The following is a 24,545-nucleotide window of genomic DNA, read 5'->3' on the forward strand; positions in this document are numbered from 1 at the left end:
TCCAGTGTACTCAGATAAGATACAGAGATAGTGTAGGTACAACCACAGGAAGGTGATACAAGAAGATCATCAATAATAGAAGCTACAGTTACACATGGCACGTTGAAAGTAGTTACAACTGTGATATAACAATCGTTTCCATAACATGGAGTTCATTTCACTTAGCATCATCTTATGCATTCATAAGGGCATAGCTATTGGGCTCTTATGATTCTCTGCTGTGACTTGCCTAAACCTGTGATAATTATTCCCTATAAGGGAGACCATAGAGTCCATGTTTCTTTGGGTCTGGCTCTCTTCACTTAGTATAACTTTTTCCAAGTCCTTCCATTTCCTTACAAATGGGGCAATGTCATTCTTTCTGATAGAGGCATAAAATTCCATTGTGTATATGTACCACATTTTCCTGATCCATTCGTCTACTGAGGGGCATCTGGGTTGGTTCCAGATTCTAGCTATGACAAATTGTGCTGTGATGAACATTGTTGTGCTGGTGGCTTTAGTGTGATTTTGTTTGTGGTCCTTTGGATAGATACCCAAAAGTGGGGCTGCTGGGTCATAGGGGAGCTCTATGTTTAGCCTTCTGAGGAATCTCCATACCACTTGCCAGAGTGGCTGAACCAGTTTACATTCCCACCAACAATGAAGTAGGGTTCCCTTTTGGCCACATCCCCTCCAACAGTTGTTGTTGTTAGTTTTCTTGATATAGGACATTCTTACTGGGGTGAGATGGAATCTCAATGTTGTTTTGATTTGCATTTCTTTTATGGCCAGTGATGTAGAGCACTTTTTCATATGTCTCTTGGCCATTCTCATATCCTCATCAGAGAAGTCTCTTTTTAAGTCTTTAACCCACTTGATGAGGAGGCTATTGGTTCTCTGCGGTTTTGTTTTGGAGGAAGGTAATTTTTTTAGTTCTGCATATATTTTAGATATGAGGCCTTTGTCCGTTGTGTGGCTGGTAAAGATGTTTCTGTTTATCTTGCGAGCTATGTTCTTTGCCCAGAAGAAGCTCTGCAGTTTGATGCAGTCCCATTTGTCCAACCTTTCTTTGTAGCCTTTCTGGGTCTTTGTTCAGGAAGTTCCATCCTGTGCAAAGGAGCCCAAGTGTTTCTCCTACTCCTTCCTTTAGTGTTTTCAGGGTGTCTGTTTTGATTTTGAGGTCTTTGATCTATAAAAGACCCAGAATAGCAAAAACAATCCTAAGCAGAAAAAACAGTGCTGGAGGAATTACAATACCCAACTTCAAGCTGTATTATAAAGCTATAGTAATAAAAACAGCTTGGTATTAGCACCGGAACAGGCCTGAAGACCAATGGAACAGAATTGAAGACCCAGAAATGAACCCACAGAACTATGCCTACTTAATCTTTGATAAAGGAGCTAAAAAAAGTAGTCTGGAAGAAAGATAGCCTCTTTAACAAATGGTGCTGGCAAAACTGGTTCAAGACATACAACAAACTAAAACTAGATCCTTATATATCACCCTGCACCAAAATCAGCTCCTCTCCTTTTCTCCTGAGTTCCAAGGAGCCATTTGGTCACAAGCAGTTCCACTAATGCCAGCGTAGGACGCCATCCTATTGGGTCCATCGGGTATTTTTCTGGCTGCCTTGGAGGAAGCTTCTAGCTTAGCAGAAACACCTCCTGCCCCGCCTGTGGGAGAATGATTCTCTGACCTGTGGTGGACTCAGCCTCAACACTAACTTTCCAAAGTTAAGTGAATCAGGTCAATACTTTTATAACGAGGGGGCTGAGCTACACCTCTGACTGGAGGGGGTTGAATGAAAGGAAAAGCTCTGAGAGAATCAGAACCTTAGGAATCAGAATAAGAAAAGTACAGGCGGGCCCTGCAGCAGCAATTTTATGTATTTATTTATTTATTTATTTATTTATTTATTTATCTATTTATCTATTTATCTATTTATTTATTTATTTATTTTGGCCAGTCCTGAGGCTTGAACTCAGGGCCTAAGCACAGTCCCTGGCTTCTTTTTGCTCAAGGCTAGCACTCTGCCACTTGAGCCACAGCGCCACTTCTGGCCCTTTTCTGTATGTGTGGTGCTGGGGAATCGAACCCAGGGCTTCATGTATATGAGGCAAGCACTCTTGCTACTAGGCCATATCCTCAGCCCCAGTGGTAATCTTTTGTTTTTTTACTTTCACCTTCCTGATGGCCCCTGGCAGATCGCAAGAGCATCTGTAACACTCCGACTGCGCTGCTGAACTGCCTAAATTAGTGTCATTCTCTGAAGGAGCATATGTAGAGGCCGAAGGCTTATTTGACATTAGTTTTTCTTTAACAGAACAGACAGGAGATTGCTCAGGTGTAGCCTTAACTTTTAGCTCCTGCCCAATTCGAGTTTTTGCCTCCTGGGGCAGGTTATAGGCCTTCATGGCTTTCTCCACATCAGCCTCTAGCTCGGCAGCTGATGTTATAATAGCATTGGGAGACATCATACTCAGAGCTGCACGTGTTCATGCCCAAATAGACCAAAACGGAACTGGAACCTTGTCACCACACCGATATGCGTTTTCCACATTATTCTTTACTCGTTCCCAGACTTCTAAGTCTAGAGTACCTTCCTCCAGGAACCACATTCCACTACCACCTGTATACATTCTTCTGTTTGTGAATAAGAGACCTTAGCTCTGTTACATTTTAGCACATGATGAATAAGATTAGAAAAAGGAGTAGATTTAGCTTGTCCCATAACCCCGTTATATCTTATCTCTACTTGAGAGCTCACAACACAATTCTGCAATCTCCTGTGGATCAAATATCGGTTCCCTGTTCGGGCGCCAAATGTCGGGGTGCCCCTCTAGAGGGGGCTGGACCCCAGAACTGGAATGACGAAAATCAGGACACGGGGGATGCAAAGGCGAATGAACCAATGCACGCTTTGTTTTAGGAGGGCCTAGGCTTATATACTGTTTTAGGAATAGGGTCATAAGACATCAGTTTACAACTTCAAGAGTAAAGTTCAAACAGAAAGATATACATCATAAGACTTATCTAAGCATGGCTACATCTGTCAATACATTATAAGATTAGACTGGTCAAGGCAAGGCTACATTTATCCCCTAACTACTTGTTTGCACTAAGTTAACTATCTTAGCCATAAAACTCCCCCCACACAGTAAAACCCCCTCCCCATGTAACTGTGTAAATAAATCTTCCAAGGAACTCTCTTATCAGGGGAGGAATGTCTCATGATCAAATGGTTTCTTTCGGCCATCAAACACAGGAAATTCCTTACTGGAGGTGTGCCCCCATTGGCCTATGTGTTTGCTAATAAGGCTTCAGAAAGTTAGCGTTGAGGCTGAGTCCACCACAGGTCAGAGAATCATTCTTCCACCCCCGCCCACCCCAGGCTTCAGTCTAGGTTCCCAGAGAGTCTACCCAGCTGGTCCTCCATGCCATTCCTGAACGCTGTCATAATTGGGGCCAGAATGTTGTACACTTCTTCCTTAGACAGCTAGAGAATTGTGTCTAAGCTACCTGGGCCTAGAACCACTGCTCTGTGATGGGACGTTCAAGATTAGTCTTCTATTTTTGTGTGCTGTGGTTTCATGTGTTGTTTTCTGGCTGTTGAAAATTTAGGATATAAGCGTGTGTGTGTGTGTGTGTGTGTGTGTGTGTGTGTGTGTGTGTGCATTCGTGCAAGTCCTGAGGCTTGGATTTAGGGTCTGGGTGTTGTCTTTGAGCTTTTGTACTCAAGGCTAGTGCTCGACCACTTGAGCCACAGCTCCACTTCCAGCTTTTGTGGTGGCTAACTGAAGATAAGATCTCCGTAGACTTTCCTGCCCAGGCTAGCTTTGAACTACCATCCTCAGTTCTCCGCCTCCTATGGAGTTAAGATTCTAGACGTGAACCAACCGTGCCCAGACTATGATATCATTTTTGAAAAACTTAACTTTCCAACATCAACAGCATCTCTGCAAGAGTATCTGGCAGGTGCCGTGCACCTCTGTCCTCTGCCACCATGGGTTATTTGCTTTGCTTCTTTGGCGGGGAGGGATTAAGATGATTCTTTTCACTGCTTAACTGGGCCCTTGCTGGGAAAGTCTTATGAAGCCTTGCACTGGAGCCTGATGCTGCGAAAGCAGTCCAAGTGAACCACAGGTGTGCCGTTCTCCCTACACTGAACAGCTTCAAACTCCTCTTGCCTTTTCTCCTGTCTCCCTTCCTGTTCACTCAGGCTCCCTCTCCCTTCCCTGCTTCTCCTTCTGTTTGCTCACCTCAGATGAGAAACCCCAATGCCAAGACTAACTTGTTGAAACAAAAACATGAGAAGTCACTCTCCGGGAAGCCTCTGGGGCGCCATGTCTACGGAGAGGTGTTTTGATACCTTCTCTCCTTTCAAGTGACGCCCTCGTTCCCGACCTGAACAAAGTTGCCCTCTGCTGGGGTTAGTTAAGCAAACAAATCAGATCTCGTCATTTGCATAATTCAATTTGGTGTCCACATCTTATTTCAGACGGTGTGGGCTTGCTTTGGGAGTCTCATTAGCAACATGGTGCCTTTTGATTCTATGCCCTTGAATTCTTCAGAACGGAGACAGATGTCTCCCACTGGGAAGCGGATGCCACAATAACAACTGAGACTAGTGGTTACTTAATGCAGCTTTTGAAAGATGGATACTGGGTCTCACTGACGCCATCTTGGCATGTTGGTGGATAATGGAGACTTTCTGAAAACTCTTTAGACATAACCCTAGTTAGGCCCTTCCACCTCCACCACCCTTGCACCTACACCTCGTGTCTCCTGACTCTCCTCAGGTCCATTAGGGTTGGCCTGGCTTATTGAGATCATTTTTCTGCTTTCTTTACTACCCTTGTGGCTCAGTTTCTTAACAGTATTAAGTGCACTGCGTGCTCCAAGGTTGGAGGGAAATGTGGATCTGCTCAAAGTCACCAGTTCTCTAATCAAGAAACTTGATTCCACCTCTCAAAATGTGGCTTCTCTGCATCTTGCAATCGAATTCCTATGTAACACTTTCACCTTCTTCAACAGAGCTGAGAAGTTTGTTTTCAAGATGAGAGCTTTTTTTTCTCAGTTTACCCTTTGATTGCTACTGCACTACACTTCCCATAGCAGTGTTCCCTTCCTGGGGTCTCTGTAACCACAAGAGCCCAGCCATGTGGTTGGCCCATCCCATTGGAAAGGAGAAGAAGCGAGCTCTCTTTAAACAGATACTGTATTGTTTCTTTCCTGCTGCTCATTGCCAGCCACTTGCTTCTTGCTGTACCTCCACCTTCCTCTCTGAGCAGGTACCATAACTGCATTGGGCCAGCCCACCATTCCTTTTGCCTCATTTGCTTCATTTTCTCCCCTCAAATGCTGCTACCTCTCCTTGGGACTTACCAGAGACCTGAATTTGGTTCTGTCTCCTGTGCTCCTGCCTTGTGAACCATTCTGGTCCTGTCTCACTGCTCAGGATCGGAGGATGGAGGATGGCTTCCACCAAGTGTCTGGCTCCCGCTGGAGCCCAATACTTGCAAAGTTCCAGTTACTATAATTGGCTTCTAGCAAAAGACCATTCATGAACTGCCCCAAGCCTTCTCCTTCAGCTAGCTCCTCGCCTGTCCCCTAACTACCACACCCTCCTCTAAGATGGCCCCTCTCTCACTTCAGAGTATCTTCCTCCCTAGCTGACAATGAGCAAAGCTTTAGGCCTCCAGCTGGTTGCACTTTTTATCCTGTAACTTAGGCTAGCTGCACAAGGGAAATCTCTGCTTCCTGGAGGGAGAAGAGAGAAGGATTCATTGTCTGATGAGGGCAGAGTAAGGGAAATGTGGAGGGGGGTAGGGATGAGGATGCTTGCACAATGTGCTCTGTGGTGTCCAGTGGTATCCTGGCATCTTAGGTGACACCTGGACATTGCCAGTTCACAAGGACGCTCTGTATACCTAAAAGAACAATGCCTGAATGCAGTCTGAAAAGGGAATGAGGCTAGCCACTTACAGAAGGATTAGCCTTCCGGAAAGGGGAAGGATAAGGCACTTTGTGGTTAGAAGTTTCTGGAGAGAGGCAGTTAAACCTTGTCTGATCTTCACAATGAGTTTACAAGTCATCTAAAACTTATTGTTTTGGAAAATTTTTCTGGGACCTCTGGCACAAGTCATGTCTTCAAGAAGCCTGCCATCCTTCATGTCTAGAGTGTCATGGCAAAACATAAGCCAAGACCCGTCTCCTAGTGGGGGGTCAGGTGGGGTTCCCAGGACTGGGAAGTCCTGCCGATCATTGTTGGTGATGCTTCTTTACACATAGAAGTACAGTTGAGGTCTGTCAAAGTACAATGCGACTTTTGAGGATAGAACTGGAACTCATATTTGGCATGTGTGCTTTGTTTTCCTAGGCCCAGCGTTACTTGGGTTGATGTTTATTGTAGCTGTGAAACACAATTTAATTAAAAGAGGATGCTGACTCTAGGATGCACGTGGTGGTTAGAGGGTAGTTGGTACTGCCAACTTGGAAGGCGGCAGTTATTCATCTCCTAGCCTGAGTGTCACTTTGCACACATCTGGGGACTGACAAGATTCCCAGTGGTAAGGCTTCCACGACTCACAAACGAAGTGTCTTCCCGGTGCAGAAAACCATGCACGTGGCCCGGTGCCTGAAATCCATATCGAACCCATCCCTGCAGAATCTGTTCTCAAGACCCTCTTTTATAAATGCGACAAACAGGGTACCACATTATGCAAATGAGCATGCGAAAAAGCATCGGTGGCTTGGCATGTTGACTTTGCTCTGATAGCACAGCCCCCGATCCAGGCAAAACCGTGACAACTGGGTGCGTTCCCCTGGGCCTTCATTTCTGCACCCACTGATCACGCACCTACCATGGGCCGCACACACTGTACTGGAGAACACACTTCCTGGCCCCTGAGAAGGATGCAGTGAGACTTGTCCACACACTCTGGGAGGGAGAAGGGCTCAGGGCACGGAGGAGGAAGGACAGGCAGAATGCCAGAGTTGATTGTTGAAGAGGTGACTGCAACTCGGGGCTGGATTTAGAGAGGTGAACAGTCTGCCACGTAGAGAGATGGGTGTTGGGTCTCACCCGTCTTTTTTATTCTGAACATATTCTGACCCCAGGACAAAAGTCAGAGTACCCACATCAGATAGGCAGAGGATCCTAGAGTGCACTGGGATGAGGGGGGGTGGAGGAGATCCTCATGACCGCTGCCCTCCCTCCCGAGACTCCTTGTTGCTTTCAGGAAGGAGTGGAGCCCACGGAGGAGCTCGGGCAGCCTGCTGGGTGTGTTTTGGAAACATCTGGCCTTCCTAAGGGATGAAAATGGAACACCTAACCATGCTTCCTTCCACCCCTACTTTCCATCCCTGGGGACCAGCATAATGACTTTTCATTCTTGGTATCCCTCACGTCATTACTTTCCTCAGTTCTGGAATTCTCTTTCTATGGTTCAGAGCCCTGACTCTGGAGACAACTCACATGAGTTTATGTTCCGGTAAAGCTGCAGAGATGCAGCCTCCCCCTGCCTTCATGTTCCTAGGTATACATGGGGACACTTAGGGTTTCTACACCTGCCTTGACCGTGTGAAATACTAAGAGTACGGTGAGGTGAGTGTTCAGCAGGGCTGGCTGTTGCCAAACCACTCGCAGTACCTCAGCTGGGACTGTGTGACTCAGCACGGAGGACCATGTCACCAGAGGACCAGGTGACACATTCACCGAGGGTCACCCACAAGGTCCAGCAGTGCAGCCCTGCTCTTAACAAGCCTAAGCCTAAGAAAACCAGACAACCTCTGTACCTTAATGCTGACAAATAGTGCCAGACCGTGAGACTGTCCTCACGGCCTCTCAGTGGGTGCCTGGGTCAAGGGTCACCATTTCCTCTTCCTGCATGGCCATGATAACAAAATTCCCATTGGGAAACCTGGTTTTTCACTCATTGAAGTGCTCGTGGGCACTGCTGCAGGCAGTGTAAGGCTCGAATCTAGAGGGAAGTCTTGTCCAGTAGACCTTTTCCTCTAGAAGCAGTACACCATAATGAAATTCCTTGTCTCTGTGTGTGCCTGTGCATTAGGTTTGGAGGAGACCAGCCGGTCTACATCAATATCATCAGAGACCCTGTCAGCCGCTTCCTCTCTAACTACTTTTTCCGTCGCTTTGGAGACTGGAGAGGGGAACAGAATCACATGATCCGGACCCCGAGCATGAGGCAGGAAGAACGCTACCTGGTAAGTCCTATCGCATAGCTCACGAGGAAATCGAGTCCAAGGAGCCCTCTCCCACCTACAGAAAAGCTTGTGTTAGATCACCCAGAACACTTTCTCAAGTGATTTCCTGATTTGCTTTGCTCGGTTTGTCTTTAGTGCTAGGTTCTCAGGCTCCAGAGAAGAAATGATCATTCCCTGGGAGTTGTGATCGGCGTGCTCATGGTTTAAGAACTTCAGGATTAAGGTGGGAGGTGGTAGCACACGCTTGTAATCAATCCAAGCATCTGACAACTAACTCATAAGAGAATTGGCTTTGAGATGAGGACCTTTAGATTTGAGAAGGATTCAGGACTTACTCTGGGATATCACGCGACAGTCCTGGTGCCTGAGATCCTACCATAAGCATCTCTACTTCCATAAGCCCATTGTTTTTGGTCCTCTGACCTCAAATTCGGGCTTCTTTCCATCTTGGCAGTGATTGATTGCTCCTCTGAATCTTGTTTGGGGACCCTCAGAGCCATAAGATCTTTCCATCTCCACCCTAGTCATTTCCGTTTCTCGTGTCTTTGGGTACTACGTGGACAAAACCTTTCCCAGTAGCCAGGAGCTCTGTGTTTAGGAAGAGAAGATCTGAGAGCACCTGGAGGGTTCTCTGAACCTTCCTGAGCTGTGGGACACAGCTGGACAGGAAGAAAGAGCGGAGGGATTTCTCCACCAAGGCCTGCATCACTGCTGCCGGCCCCATCCACCAGCCTCGTCTCTGGAGAGAAGTTGTTTCAGTCACCATGCCCAAAGCACTATGTGCTCGTCATTCCTTAAAAAATGTACTGGAAGTACGTGTTAGGTCCTGGCTGGGAACACTTTCCTGTCACCGCAGTGTCCCTTTCCTGTCTTAAGATCTGTGATTTCGAGTTGAGAAAGCTGAACATTCCCTTCAGCTCTGGGCACCTGGGTAGCAAGGGGTTAAGATCAGATGGCCAACTCCGGCTTCCCTGATCAACACAGTGAGCATCCCTCACGTGAAACCCTGCTACGCCGCCCCAAGCCGGAAAGTGGCGCTGATGCGGTACCGCGCCTGATCTCCTGGGCCAAGCCTCAGTCACAGCGCAGGCCTACTGAAAACGCTCTGTGATATGAGCCATGCGCAGATGAAACCGAAGGGAGTGCCATTCTCAGACTGGAGCTACATCTCTCCTGATATCTCATTTCTCTGCATGCAAATATTCCTGGAGCTGAAAGCATCTAAATTCCAGAATGAGTCTCATTTCAGGCATGGTTTTTTTTAGAGAAAGGAAATGCAAACTGTATGTGTTCAGCTACCTTCAGTGACCCATGTTGACGGTAGCTTATAAGTGGCTTTTTTTTTTCTTTTTACCATTTTGGGTTTTTAAAGATTTGATGTGAAAAGGCCTCATCTTTGTCTTTAACTTGCGGGTTATGAATGCGGTTATGTTTTTCATTTGGTGACTAGTGGGTCTCCAGATTAGAGACTCATTTACTAGAGGAACAGTTTTGTCTAAAATGACCTTCTTTGTTGTGTTGTGTTTCGGTTAATATATGTGTGTGTGCTTTCAAAAGCATAGAGTACAATCTGTCTTGTCAGAATTGTATTTCAAGGTCCTAATTCCATCCTGATATAAAGAAACTAACTGAGATCAGAAAATACTGAGAAACCAGATAGGGAAATGAATTTTAGGAATTCTCTTTAAAAAGTACTGCAGTGGTGGTGGTGGGGGGGGGGGGGGGGTTATAAGTTTTGTTAAGCTTCTTTTGGCCATTCTATACATCATCCTATGTCACAGTCTTCCTACAAACAATAACCCGTAGTCATCGGACAGAGGAATTACCAACTACGAAAGAAAAAAGAAAGTGGCTTTGATTTTTTTTTCTTTCCTTCTTGTTCTTTTTGCTTTGCTTGTGCTTTGCTCAAAACCAGGACCTCAGGCATGCTAGGCAAGTGTTGTGCCACTCAACTACGTCCTCGTCATCATCATTTTGATAGCAGTAGGGGTTAAATTCAGAGCCTCATCATTGCAAGGCAAGTGCTCTACCACTTCAGCCCTGTTTCCAACTTCCTTGGTTTACTTTTTTTCCCCCCAGTCATTTGTGGGGCTTGAATTCAGGGCCTGGGCGCTGTCTCTGGGCTCTTTTGCTGAAGGCTAGCGCTCTGCTTCTTTGAGCCACAGCTTTACTTCCAGTTTCTTCTAGTTAATTGGAGATAAGAGCCTCACAGACCTTCCTTCCCTGGGCTGGCTTCAAATTGCAACCCTCACATCACAGTCTCTGGAGTAGGCAGGATTACAGGTGTGAGCCACTAGCCTGGCCAACATTATTTTTGAGGTAGGCTCTTAAGTTTATACACAGGCTGGCTTGAGCTTTAGGCCTCCTACTTGTCTTCCCCTCCTGCTGTTGGGATGAGAGGTATATATGACTGCACCTGGCTATTGTGCTTTCCTATATCTGAGAGAGTGAGTGTGTGTCACTGTGCCCACTCACTGGATGAGATACAATCTCTATCTTTTATGCCCGGACTGGCTTCGTATCACCACCTGCTCATCTTCACCTCCCAAGCAGCTAGGATGAGAGACTTGAGCAATTGTATCCAGCTTATTTTTTTCTTAAGTCATTCCAGAGCTAGGCATGACGCACATGCCTTTAATCCCAGCACTGGGGAGGCTGAACTGGGAGGATCTTGACTTTGAGGACAGCTTAGGATACAAAGCAAGATGGTATCTCAAAACACACAAATGAAACAAAGCGTTGAAAGTTGGTAATGGGGACCAGTCTTAGATTTTTGAAGCGCTGGCCACTGCAGAGATTATGAGACCAGCGAGATTGCTGGGAGATGTTCCTGCTGGAAGCCCTGGGCTGCCAGAGGAACCCACCAGATGGCTTCTTGGTCAGGTTCCAACGGCGAAGCGCAGAACTCCGCAGCACGGCAGAGGGGAAAGTGGGGGACCCGAGCGAGTGTGACTCAAGCCCTTCATGGTCCCGCTGCATGGATAGAAGACTATATTCTTGTTCACAGGAGAGTTTGTTGATTTCGAAGACAGCCTACTGTCTTCTTTGTGTCTATAGCTGAGACATTGGCTTCCATCTCCTCAGTCCCATGACATAAAATTGCCCCTGTCACAGCCCGCCCTCATTTTGGCAAGCCTGGAGGACTGGTCGTGTGACTCTCAAAAGAGGGTGTTGTTAGCGTCTCCCTGGGCTACAGACAGCTGTGGGGAGCCAGCGTCCTGGGGCCAGGGCTGACAGGGCGCTGACCTCGCTGGACTGTGCACCCACCCACCCCCCTCGGCCGGTGTACCAGGCTCTCCTCTGCACGTCTCCTGCACCCAGACACAGCGCTGGCCAGAAGTTGGGGTGCAAGGCCATCATCTCAGCCCCCCCACCCCAGCCTGTGGCTTTATCCAGTTGCCAGAAATCCAAGTCAGAGCTTGGCTGGGGTCCCTGCGGAGCTGCTTAGCATACAGCTGAGCCAGCGCCCGGTGCCCGGCGCCCAGGGTGGGCGGGCAGGGCCGCCATCCTGTACCGCACTGCCTGGCGGTTTGGGAAGGATGGGCAGGGGAAGAGGAGGCCAGGCTTCCACAGGGGTGGGGGGTGGGGGTGAGGAGGACACCCCGATCCCCACCAGGGACAAGCCGAGTCTGGGTGGGGACGGCCCAAGTCCCAGCAGAAGTAGAACCCAGGACACTCGGTGCCGGCTGGGGCCGGGCTGAGTTCTGGGCTTTTCCCCAGGGTGGTTCCGTCGCCTCCGCGGCTCTAGGAAAGCCATTTGTTTCCAGATAGTGAAGCATCTTAGTGCTGTCTTCCATTTTTTCCTGCAAACAGCTGGGTTCTCTCACGCTTGCCATTTCCTTCCAAGCCATTCTTCATGGGTTATTTAACCAGAGCCTAGATTTTTAACTCAGTCAGTGGGAACCCAGGAACACAGAGGGCTGGCAGCAGCCACCCCGGGAAAGGCTCGGGTCGCAGGCTCCTGTGTGTCCCGTGCAAGTGTATCTGCTCTGTGGGGCAAAGGCGGGGTGGGGGGGCTGCCTCCTCTTTGGGTCTGAGAGTCTTCCTGAGAGCCAGGCACACCCAAGCCCCTCTCCATACGTGGGCCCCTTGTCCAGCTGGATGCAGACTGCTTCACGTCCAGAGCAGAGGCTGTCTGGCAACACAGGACGTCCGTCATGACAGTCAACGGTCCAGAAGGAGAAGCATCTGCTAGAATTTCCAGGAGAGGACGAGCCCCCCATTCCTGTCCAAGCCTCCTCCCCACCACTCCCCCACAACCTGTGAGCTCCCATGAAAACAATTTCTCACATTGTTTCTCTCACTCCTCCCCTTGCACACGCGTGACTTGTGCAAGGCCAAAAAGCCTGGGCTCCAGAACGTTCCCAGGAAATATCCTACGCAGACACCACTTTGCATGTTCAACCTCCAAGCTGCCAAAGTGGGGCTAGAAAACAAGAAGCATGGAAAGTCATGCATGTTCCAAAGGAAAGGTATGTAATTTACAGCTTCTCAATTCATAAAGAATCCAGTGAATCATGTTGGCTCCGCTCGATCCTAGAGAAGCCTGACAATGAGCCAGAGGCCGCAGACGTTTCCAGAGAATCTTTGAATCTGCCTGAACACTTTGGACCCTGGATGTCCCTTCGTTCTGGAAGTAGCCCTGTGAAATACCGCTGTGTGGAAATTTCCACCGTCTTCATCACTAACGCGTCCCTTTTCCTAAGCAAAGGAAACAAACATGGGATTTTGACTGTCTGCTTTTAAAGTGTTTCAGCAAATATATGTTTGCAGAAATCGAGGAAGGGCTTGGGCTCTAGCTCAGCTGTGGCTTCTGACTGCAGGCGGGGTGAGGGGCTGTGCAGGGCCGGACTCGGGGTACACGCCCCCTCACTTCACTGATGGCCCAGCTGGCGATTCAGTGGGTGACTTAGTTCCTGCGAGCCTCCCTTTCTCATCTGCCCACCTTGCCTGGGCCACTGTAGTTAGGGGGGGAAGGGGGGCCCAATGAATAGGCCATGCAGACATGCTTTAGCAACTATGCGCCCCCAAATCCATTTAAATATTGGTTTCCGCCCCTGGGCTCTGTGATTGGTCTGCCGTGGCCTGAAAATAGTCCCATGCTCATGAATGGCTGCGGGGGAGATGACGCTTCCCTGTTCCAGGAGCTCGTGGGGTGGAGGTCGCTGCAGTCTAGCTGCAGTTCAAGACCCAAGGGGCTGCGCCCTGCCCCCACTGAGGTCTCAGGTGACCTCAGAAGACCCCAGCCCAGGGGAGCATGTTTCGCTTTAGTTTCCCATTAGGTGGAGATGGCTGTTCAAACATTCTTTATTAGTAGTAAGTAGTTGTGCTAAGATGTTTCCGTTTCAGAAGTCAGGTTATAGGTAGGTACAAAGCCTCTTGGTCCATGTCAACCCTTCCATCGTTCCCCTCCCTTTTCACTCCAGCTGTTGGCTGACATCTGTGGCTTGTTTATCTGTTTGATTGCTCGTAGGCACTGGGTTGTAAAGTCATACAAGCCCTCCCCCTGCAGAGGCCTAGAGGCCCGGCCATGGGGATGGGCGTGACCACCAGTACAGAGGACAAAGGAACCCTAGTTCTTTCACGTCTGCTCACCGCAGGTGTTTTGAAGACTAAAGTCCATTTCTGGAGGCTAGCAGCTGGCCAGTGTCCCCATGGCGTGGGGGGGGGGGGGGGTGGCGCGGCTGTAGTCAAACAGAAAGGAAAAGCTGGGCACAGGTGGCTCATGCCTGTAATCCTGGCTATTCAGGAGGCTGTGACTTGGAGAAATGGGGTTCGAAGCCAGGGCAAAAAAACCCTGGAGATTCCATTTTCAACTAACCAGCAAAATACTGGGCAAGAGGTGTGGCATGAGGGAGGGAGGGAGGGAGGGAGGGAGGGAGGGAGGGAGGGAGGCAGGGAGGGGGGGAGGGAGGGAGGAAGGAAGGAAGGAAGGAAGGAAGGAAGGAAGGAAGGAAGGAAGGAAGGAAGGAAGGAAGGAAGGAAAATACCAGGCCCAGGGGAGAGATGAGCAAAGGCAGAGAAGCACTGAGGGAGTGTGGAGGAAAGGAGGGGTGGTGGGAGAGAGGCAGGCTCCAAGCGAGAAGGGTAGACCCCCACCAGCCGCCCGTGAGCGCCATGGCTGTGTGCGGGGCTTGCACGTTAGCGTGCCGTCCTGACATCCACCCACATCCCTGTGCAGGTTGTGGGCACTGCCCTCCATTTCTCCTTATGCATGAGCCACCCAGGCAGGCTCAAAGGAGCTGAATGGGAACGAGGCCCAAACTGTAAGTAAGGGACATTTCATCAGATGATGTAGTCACTCAGGCTGCCTTAGGAAACAGAGATCAGAAGAGGGAGAAATCGGGGTGTCAGTAGGAGGATGTAGATGGCGGCACAGACAAAAGAAGCACAGCGGCCAACGGAGACATAGGAAGTACCAGGCAGAGCCAGGCCATAGGGGACAAGCCTTGGTCACAACTTAGCCAGGACTGGCACTGGAGAACTAGAAGTTGCCTAGATGCGGAGCTAACCTGATGACCCAGTTATGCTTTGGGCTGCCCAGTGTCCACCTACTTGCAGCCACTCGCTGACAACTGCCCCGTGTGTCTCTCTGTAGCTCACATTCAAGTCCGCCTCGTCTCTCTGCCAAGCTCCTCCCAGGGCCCATTTGGCTGCTGCGGGAGGAGCCTCTTCCCAGCTGTTGGCAGCTGTGTGCTGCCAGCAATGTGTAAAGCGCCAGTGTTGGTTCCATTCTGGCTGTGGCCATGATTATTCCACACAGATGCCTCTTATTCCCAGAGGCTTCTCTTATATAGCCCGGTGTCACACCTCTGGCTCTGTCTTCTTGAGTTAAAATCGAGGCCTTGGCAGGTCTGTGACCCCTCATAGGAAGCTCCGTCTCTTTGCTCACTCAGGGGCTGACAGAACCTATGCTCTGCAGTTGCAGGACTGAGGACCCCTTTCTACTGGCCCCTGCCTGGGGTCTGTTCCCAAGAGGCCCCCTTCCTCAGTCTTCAGGCTTCAGATCTCTCAGGCTTCTCCCATCTCATTCTCTAGCCCATATGGGAAGGGTTTAAAGATGTGCTTAAAGGAGGCCCACCCACAAACCCAGGGTCAGTTCTAATCTCAAGCCCACGGTCCAGTTCATACCTTTGAAGTCTCCTTTGCCATCTAGGGCAACAGTCACCAAGTCCTGGGGGTTCTAGTGTGGGCATCCCTGGGAAACTGAGATTCTGAGTGTGTCAGCCTACTGACCCCCAGGTGGGAGTCCATTGTCTGCTTTCCACTGTGCCGGCTGCCATGCAGCGCCACCAAACCAGGGCTCTGCTGCCTGTCTGCAAAACCAAGCAGCAAACCATAGCATTTATCATGCAATTCCCTGCTGCTGCTCCTTCATCCATCCATCTGTCCATCCATTCTTCCATTTATCTAGATTTCATTCATTCAATCAATATTACCTTGGCACTCTGTGTGTGTGTGTGTGTGTGTGTGTGTGTGTGTGTGTGTGTGTGTGTTGGTACTGGGGACTTGAACTCAAGGCCCTGTGCTCTCACTTAGCATTTTTTCTCATGGCTAGCATTCTACCAATTGAGCGATGCCTCCAATGTTGGCTTTTTGCTAGTTAATTGGAGAAGCGAGTCTTGTGAATTTGTCTGCTTAGACTGGCTTCGAATCAGAATCCTCAGATCTCAGCCTCTGAGTAGCTAGTATTATAGACATGAGCCACCAGTACTCAGCTTTTAACTTAGTACTTTGTGTGTGATAGTCACTGGACTAGGAAATGGAGACGAGATGTTGAGCAAATACAGGCAGGATGCTTCTGTGTTCATGAAACTCACAGGCCTCTCAGAGACCTCAAACCACGCAAATGTACATCAAGTAGCAACTGAAGCATGTCCTACATTGCAGACACATGGCACTTTCCAAGCATGGAATGGGAGAGTCGGCAAGTCTAGAATTGAGAGAAGTGAAGATGAAACTGTAGAGAAACAAGAGAACAAAGTACATCTAGACCTAAGGGAAAGCATATGCAAAGGTCCTGAGGTAGGATGGACATGGGGAAAGAACCTGCTACTGAGTAATGTTGGCAAGCTAAGAGGTTTTCAGACTCAGTTGTTTTTTGTTTTTTTTAAAGATGGAATTAGTAAAGAATTTAAAGCAAGAAAAATGTATTTCCATGGGATCCTGAAACTTTTTTGTTTGGAGGGTGGGGGGAAAAATCTCTTTTGCTTCAACATAAAGAAGAGCTCCAAGCAGATGTGGGAAAAGCAGCTCATGAGTGACCACTGCCGTCCACGTGTGAGAGCATCAGCCGTGCACAAGGGGAGGGCAAGCGATGGCCAATCGAGTGTTGTCCACTCACTGTTGCTGTTGCCTGGTTAGCGATGGGCGATGCAGAGCTCCGAAGCTTAAGGAGTAAGGAGAGCCAGTGGCTGCTGCAGCTGTCCAAGCAGGGGTGAGGCTTCGGGACCCGCGGAGGCATTGCCTTTGACACGGCACGCCCGCAGGCTTACGCTAGCATGAGCTGCTCATTTGGCTGTAGGGGGAGGTGAGGGGGACTCATTCTCTAGATGTCCCCTTAGGGGACAGACGCCGCTCCCTCTGCTGGCCGCCCAGGCATGTTTGTCTGACCTTTCTGTGCGTAAGGTCCCTTTGGGGCCATCAGCCAGCCGTGATTGCGGCTAGGGCCGGGCCAGGTGCATCCTGCTGGCCACCTGTCAGCTCGTGTGCCGGGCTCCCCGCCCTCCACCCGCTCTGTGAGTCAGCGGCCTCCTGCCGCCGGCTCCGCTCGGCCCCTGCACCCCGGCTGGCCGAGGCAGGTGGCTGGCAGTTGACCAGGACACGGGATCTGTATGGCTACTTGGAAAACCACTGAAGCCCCAAATGTCACTCCAGAAGATTCTTTTGTAATTGGTCTAGGGCACAGCCTGGGCTTTGGGATTTTTTCCCCCCCCCAAAAGCCCTTGAAGCTATGGTGACTTGCAGCAAAGGCTGTGAACTACTGGGAAATAAATCACATGTCCATTTGTTGTTGAATTACTATAGGAGCTGGTTCCAATGAGAGAAACACACACACACACACACACACATACACTCATATTTTATGGAAACTTACCTTCTTATCCTCTTCCCATTTGGAAAAAGCTGCCATTCCCTTCCCCTTAGAATATTTTCCATGTGCCAGGCTTCTCATTGGCCCATGCAAATGTCATTCAAGAAGTTTGAGGAGGCTTTCAAGTTCAAGGCCAGCCCAGGAAAATTTAGAGAGACTCTATCTCAAATGTTGAATGAAAAAAACAAAGTCAGGCACCGGTGTCTTATGAGTATCATCTGATGATCACAGTTTGAAGCCAGCCTGGGGAGGAAAGTCTATGAGACTCTTATTTCCAGTTAACTACTATATAAAGCTGGAAGGTGGAGCTGTGGCTCAAGTGGTAGAGTGCTAGCCTTGAGCAAACAGGCTCAAGCTCTGTGTTCAAGCCCCAGTACTGGTACAAAAGGAAGGAGGGAAAGAGGGGAGAGAGGGAGGGAGGGAGGGAGGGAGGGAGGGGGGGGAGGGAGGGAGGGAGGGGAAGGAAGAAAGGAAGGGAGGGAGGGGGAGGGGGGAGAGAGAGGAAGAAAGAAAGGAAGGGAGGGAGGTGGAGGGAGGGAGGGAGGGAGGGAGGGAGGGAGGGAGGGAGGGAGGGAGGGAGGGAGGGAGGGAGGGAAAAATGAGAGCATGTAGTATAGTATCCATATCTGTGGTATTTCCGAATATCTTATGTATTTTCAGTCAGGCATATTTCTGACATTGAAGTGGATAATATCTTTTACTCAGAAGCCAAAGAGCATGTCACGTGGTCCACTGATGATCTCACTTCAGAAAGCCTCAGCAATAAAACAGAGAGCCAGCTCTTTGGCGAAGCAAGTATTTTAGCATGTGGATGTCCTTTTGTTTGGGGTGACAGGCCCTTGGAATCCATTGCGGGCTCTTCCAGGGGACACGTGACAGTCACCATGGCCAATTCATAGCAAGACAGAAATGCTAAATAAAAAGGCATGGCTAGCAGAATTAAACTATTGGAAGGAGCAGTGGAATATAATTCTACCTATAGTGGAGAATGAATGCCTCTATTGATCAGTCTTAAAATTTTATATTTCATCTCCTCACCTTATTTTATAGAGGTACCCCACTACAGTTGTCCCCAATTTTCTTTGCCATCTATTATATTTTTCTCTGCCCAACTGATTATGTACATAGTATAAATTCCCCCAAAGGGTAAATGATCTCCAAACATGGTCTTAAAAATAATTTTTCAAAGTCTGAAAGGCAGGCAAAGTAAGTATAAGACATCTAAGAGATTTATTGGATTCTCAGCTTGAATTCTAATTGTGAGTACTTATGAAAATGTCAATATTAACATGAAATAGCTGGCAGTTTCTCTAATAAATGTAAATTGAATTAGATAGTGCATAATTGGAAAAATACTTGCTTTGCTCAAGGTCTGCCAAAGCAGGTCTGTGAGCCGGTTAGCTGAAGCAGCTTTGATGTAATGGCTGGAACGTGTAGGACAAGACCAAGGAACATAGAAACTAAGAAGAGGAGATGGGCACTGTCGCTATGTGTGCGTCATAGCAGAGGGCACAATGTTGATGTTAACATGAATGTGTTGTGAAAGCAGGTGGTCAGGTGCGGGTGGAAGGATAGAAAGCCCACAACACCCAGGTGTCCTTGAGTTTGGGTGTGGTCTTCATGCCTGATCTCCTGAAATGCAATTGAAAATCAAGCTTGCTTTCAGCGTAGAGAATAGTAAATGTGCCAGGCACTCGTGGTGTACGCCTGTAAATCCTTGCCACTCAGGAGGCTAGGGTCCAGAGGATTGTGGTTCAAGGCCAGCATGGACAGAAAAGTCCAGCAAAAAGCTAAACTGGAGGTATGGGTCAATTGGTACAACACCAGCTGAGCAAGTGTGAAACTCCGGGTTCCAACTCCTATACTGGCAACAACAACCAGAACAAAAAAAATAGAAAGAAGAAAAAGAAGAAAAGTAAATGTTTGGAGAAGTTAGAGAGTAAGCAATCACAGTTGGAAATTGTGACGGTCCCCATTCAAACTCAGCGCGACTCCCAGAGCATAATTTAGCAAACTGTGTCTGTTCTCTTTCATGATTGGGCACCGATAGAGTGGGGCTGGCACCTGTAAATGTGGTTTGGTGGGAACTCCGTAGGAAATTTGATTTTTATCCTGTGTTTCATTTCCCTTCATCTTTGAGAGAAGCAGCTGAGCCCGTGTAGAGCAGGGGAGGGCTCGTGGAGCGCATCTCAACACATGCTGCTGCTCTGACCCTCCGCCCAGGCACTCACTGCTGAATACAAGAACTCAATCAGAGCCTACTCGCTTTCACACCAGCATAGCTATAAAAGAAAGGAAACAGTGTGCAAGAAGCTCTAGAAGCCTAGTGGATAAACTCTGGTCTGCATTTCACCTTACAAAGTTGAAACACAATGGAATTGTCTCTCAAGATCCAACCACTTGTAGCTAGACTTCCCTCCTCTTGCTGGAAAAAAAATAAAGTAACTCTGGCATGGCTTGTAGGGTCCTGTCACTACCCTCATGGTGTAAATCACTCACTCCAATGTTTTTAAATTAATATACCTCTGGTTGAGCTTGTTAAAAAAAAAAAAAAGTCATCAGACTGTATGCCAGTGGAAGAGGCCTATAATCCTTGCTACTCAAAAGGGCTGAGATGTGATGATCACAGTTAGAAGCCAGACCAAGCAAGGAAGTCTATGAGACTTTAGCTCTGATTCAAGACTAAAAGCCAAAAGTAGAGCTGTGGCTCAAGTGGTAGAATGCTAGCCTGCTCAGGGACAGCACCCAGGCCCTGAGTTCAAGTCCCAGGACCATCGTGCACACACACACACACACACACACACACACACACACACACAGAAAGAGAAAGAGAAAGAAAGAGAGAAAGAGAGAGATCAAGTGGATAAAAGAGAGTTATCAAGTTCAACTGAAAGTGGGCAACTTTGAGGTCAAGAAATCTCATATAGAATCAATAACACTCCATAACCGGTCACTATTAATTAATGATAAGCCTGTTAGAAAGAAGAAATGAGGCCAGAAACAAGCTTAAAGGGTAGCTTCCACCATCTTTAGTATGATTATTCTCTTTTTTCTCTGGGTAACTGCCATTCAGTATTGGGGGACATCTTTTCTTTATTCTCTTCCACATGCAACTGCAATGTGTCCTAAGTACCAGGCTCTGCCATGTGAAAATCTATAACACGATAGGCACGCGTTCCTATGTCCTACCTCTACCATGTCCAGATACCATCTCTTTCTGCGCTCCCTTGTCAAGGAGGGAGGCTATCCCCATGGGTTCACAAATCCAAACAAGAAACGCAGAAGCCCGCCAGGCCTGCTGTCGTGGCCCACCTCAGTTCATGTGCCTTGGCTGCTAAGGTAACCCATCACCTGCTCACAGCTCATCCACGCCTCCCAGTGCCTCTCCTTACCCCACTTCTCTTCCTTCCAGCAATTTCTATAGCTCTTCTGTTGTATGTTCACACATTCGATTTTGCACAGTTCTTCTCTTGATTCCAAAGTATTTCATTCTTAATTTAATGGCTGTGTATTATTTTTTAGCATTACTAATTTACATGTACTTTTTTTGTTCTGATCCTGGGGCTTGAACTCGAGGTCTGGGTGCTGTCCCTGAGCTTTTTTGCTCAAAGCTAGCACTTTACCACTTGAGCCATGGTTCTACTTCTAGCTCTTTTTGGGTGATTAATTGGATAAAGAGTTTCACAGTCTTTCCAGCCTAGGCTGGCTTTGAACTCATATCTCAGCCTCCTCACTAGCTAGCATTACAGGTGTGAGCTGCCAGCACACATCTCTGTGTATTATTTTTAACTCAGCCAACTTACTGAATTATCTTAGTATTTGTCAGTAGATATTTTAGTAGATTCCTTATTACTAGGTAAAAGTCTATCTCTAGCTAAGAATGATTTTATTATTTTTCCAGTTGTTTTTGTTAGTATCTGTAGAAATGTAAACCATAAGAATAAAAATCGATAGGAATTGAATTCTTCTAGGTGTCAGAGTAAAAATTATATCGCTAGCTATCAATTAGTGCTCATCCCCACATGTTTTTCTATTAGAGTATAATATTTAAGATCCAGATGTTTTGGAATGTCATTTCAAGGATAGTATAATAACATAATATTACATAATGTAATAATAAGATAAACAGCACAAATCCCAAGGCCTAATGACAGAAAATTCAAAGGAAAAAGATAAAGAATATTCCATTACTTCCTCCCATACCCCCTACACACACACACACACACACACACACACACACACACACACACACACACGCCTATGACGTGGCTGTCTTGTTTGGTGACCCACAGACTCCAGAATGGCTATGCTCTCATCATTCTGCTGCCAGAGTGAATTCAGGGTTGCTGTCCTTTCCTGAGATCTCTGGGTTTCCCTGTAATCTTGGTTCTTTTTCCATGGGTGTGGTTTTTCCTAGCAGTCAGTTCTTCCTTGTGCTACAAGTTGATAAATTATAATAAATGCAGAACAACTCATCATTCACAATTTTGCAATACCAAAGAAAGATGAACAACAAGCTGCCAGCCACAGCTCAAGTGAGATACAATTTCACTGTTTCAAGTAGGAGAACAAAGGCAAACATGTATTGGTCGGTGATAAGGTGGTTTGGGGCTGGGCTGGCCCATTTCTGACATGGAGTCCTCATTCACCCTCTCTACTTTGAAAACATCTTTGGCTTTCTTTGCTTTTTGGTTTCTTGTTGTTGTTAGGTTTTTGGTTTTGGGAAGCTTTGTTTATTTGGTTGGTTGGTTAGTTAACTGGATTGTTTAATGGTTGGTTGGATGGGTGGGTGGGTGGATGGATGGATGGATGGATGGATGGATGGATGGATGGATGGATCGGTGGATTGGTGGGTAGATGGAAGGGTAGGTTTTTGAGATAGAGTCTCAATGCTGTCCTCAAACCCATGATCCTCCTGCCTCAGTCTCCCATCTGCAGGATTGCAAGCTTGCACCACTACACCCAACCCTTCTGTGACATTCTGAGGGAAGGTCTGAGAAGTTACCCTGAACTACCTGACATTAAGAAAATGAGGAACCTCTGGCTAGGACCCTGGACTGGGAGCCGTTTTCAGTCCACCCATATGACTGCGTAGATGAAAGCAGAGGAGTCAAGATCTTCAAGACCCCTGTTAACCCTGTTTGCATGAGATTTCTCTTGGGAGAAGCCCATGGCAAAGCTTCACACAATACTCCACCTCTGCCATGCTCACCCCTAGCTCTGCGCGGTCAGCAAACCCAAACCCTTCTTTCCGCTTTGCTTGCAGAGACTCAGGTGACACAAGGCAGTCAACCTCTCTCTTGCCATCTTCATCATGTCACAGGGTTGCTCAGAGATGGAGAGAGTGGTCGTATTACACTTCCTGTGTTCCTGCATGGCTCATAAATATGTGCTGTAGTAGGCAATATTGACAGACAGACATCCTTCCCCTAATGATGACAAACAGATGGGAACAGCTGTGGAATCTGAGATACAAGAAAAGGCGGGGCTTGGAACAGTTGTATCTGTTCCTGCCAGTCACCATTGGGAAATGTGTTTCTAGCACACAATGACCTTGGAAGAGGTCATTGCACCATCCATTACAGCCCGCCATGTGCCTCTGCTTCCTGCTGACTTCCACCCACAAACTAGGAGACAGAGACATCTATTACTTGCTCTTGTGGCCATTCACTGTTTGCTGGGAAGTTGTTCATCTTCCCAACACTCACCAGCCTGCTAGTGAATCACTCACACTGCCTGGAAGCTTCCAGAGCCCAGATTGTTCTCATGCACTCCAGTGCCTGAGAGCTGGGTTCTGCAAAGCCATGCAGGGAGGAGAATGAACAAACACTACCCAAGAAGCCTATGGCTACTGTACAAAGGGCCGTGTCCCAAACAGCCTTGAGACATCAAAAGGCGCTGGGTTCTTAGGGTTCTCATCAAACATTATAATAATTTATGTCATCATTATTTTGAATGTACCCAAGAAGCTGTGGAAGGAAGCATGCTGCTTCCAGGCAAAAAAGTAAGCTTCTGAACCAGGTGTGGTAGTGTACTCCTATAATCTCAGCACTCAGAAAGTTGGAAGTAAGAGGATCGCAACCTTGATACTAGCCTGAGCAAATCAATGAGACCCTCTGAAGGAAATACAAGGCTCATGAGAAGAGCCCTTACCTCCAGAAGAGCAAGGAATCTGTGCACTATTCCTTCCCAAAATATCTCCTGGGTTGACTTATTTTAAATTTGTGGAGTGCTAAGTCCGTCATAGGCACTTCTCCCAGGAGTTGGAAAATGTCAGTCATGAACACAAAAGGGACTGTTGCTGGGGAGCTTGCACTCTAGTTTGGTCTCTTGTTTCAAACATCTTGATGGTCTTCCTTGTGTGTCCACTCATCAGCCTTGTCTCCATCCAGCAGCATGCGTTGGCCATTGACTCCATGCCACGTGTGGCCTGTGTGGTTTAGGACTGCAGAAAGAGGACATCGGCCTGCTCTCGAGGAGCTCAGTTTAAAGGGAGAGTCTGACCGAGCCAGAATTTTCATTGGAAGGTGTTTCTTTGGAGGCGTGGGGACACTGCATCCCTGAGACGGCCTGGTAGGAGCTGAGCTGTGCCCTGGGGGATGAGTGCGAGGAAATCACTCGAAGGAAGGCCCCTTAGCTTGGCACAGCAAGGGGAATGAAAGGCAGAGAGGGTTGCTGGGGTGGTAAGCGTGAGGTGGGAAATAGGACAAACCAAAAACTGAGATGGAACAGACAGGCAGAGCCTGAATCACGTGGCAATTCACTGCTCTATTCCATTTATTTAAAAACCAATCACAACACCCACCGCCATCTTGCTTCTGGTGTTCTCTGAAGGGTGGACAGGAAGCAGAAGTTTCCCTGACCTCTAACCCGGAGCTGTAGAAACCTACACACTGCAAGCCCCACTGCATGTCTTACTCTTCTATACTCCTTCCTTTCCTTGAACCAACTTCACCCCATTCTACTTCGCCATTTCCACATGGCCTCCAGCTTACCTCCTCTTGCTGTTAAAGATGTGGTCCCTCTAACCCCCCACCCCACCCCTCGTCCTCTCCTCTGCCTCGAGCAGTTAGCCAGATGCCTGAGGGCAGCCGCTCAGAGCCAGTGGTTCCGCCCACCTCCCAGCGACAAGCTTCACAGTTGCATCTGCTCCTCCTGGAATGGCCTTTCCTACATGTGGGAACCTCATCAGCACCCCCCCCCCGCCCCAGTAAAAATGGGATGCTAGCTTTCAAAGGCTTT

The 24,545-nt window shown here is 48.1% G+C and overlaps 1 protein-coding gene across 1 annotated transcript in view; it reads left to right on the top strand.

Annotated features, from left to right (window-relative positions):
• Positions 1-24,545, top strand: part of Ust (uronyl 2-sulfotransferase) — a 241,705-nt gene that overhangs the window by 156,019 nt on the left and 61,141 nt on the right. Inside the window, exon 5 of the mRNA XM_048354264.1 lies at positions 8,056-8,209. Within this exon, the coding sequence (XP_048210221.1) occupies positions 8,056-8,209 (154 nt within the window). The remainder of the gene's footprint in view (positions 1-8,055; positions 8,210-24,545) is intronic.

Source organism: Perognathus longimembris, chromosome 9, assembly GCF_023159225.1.
Source record: "Perognathus longimembris pacificus isolate PPM17 chromosome 9, ASM2315922v1, whole genome shotgun sequence".
NCBI lineage: Eukaryota > Metazoa > Chordata > Mammalia > Rodentia > Heteromyidae > Perognathus > Perognathus longimembris.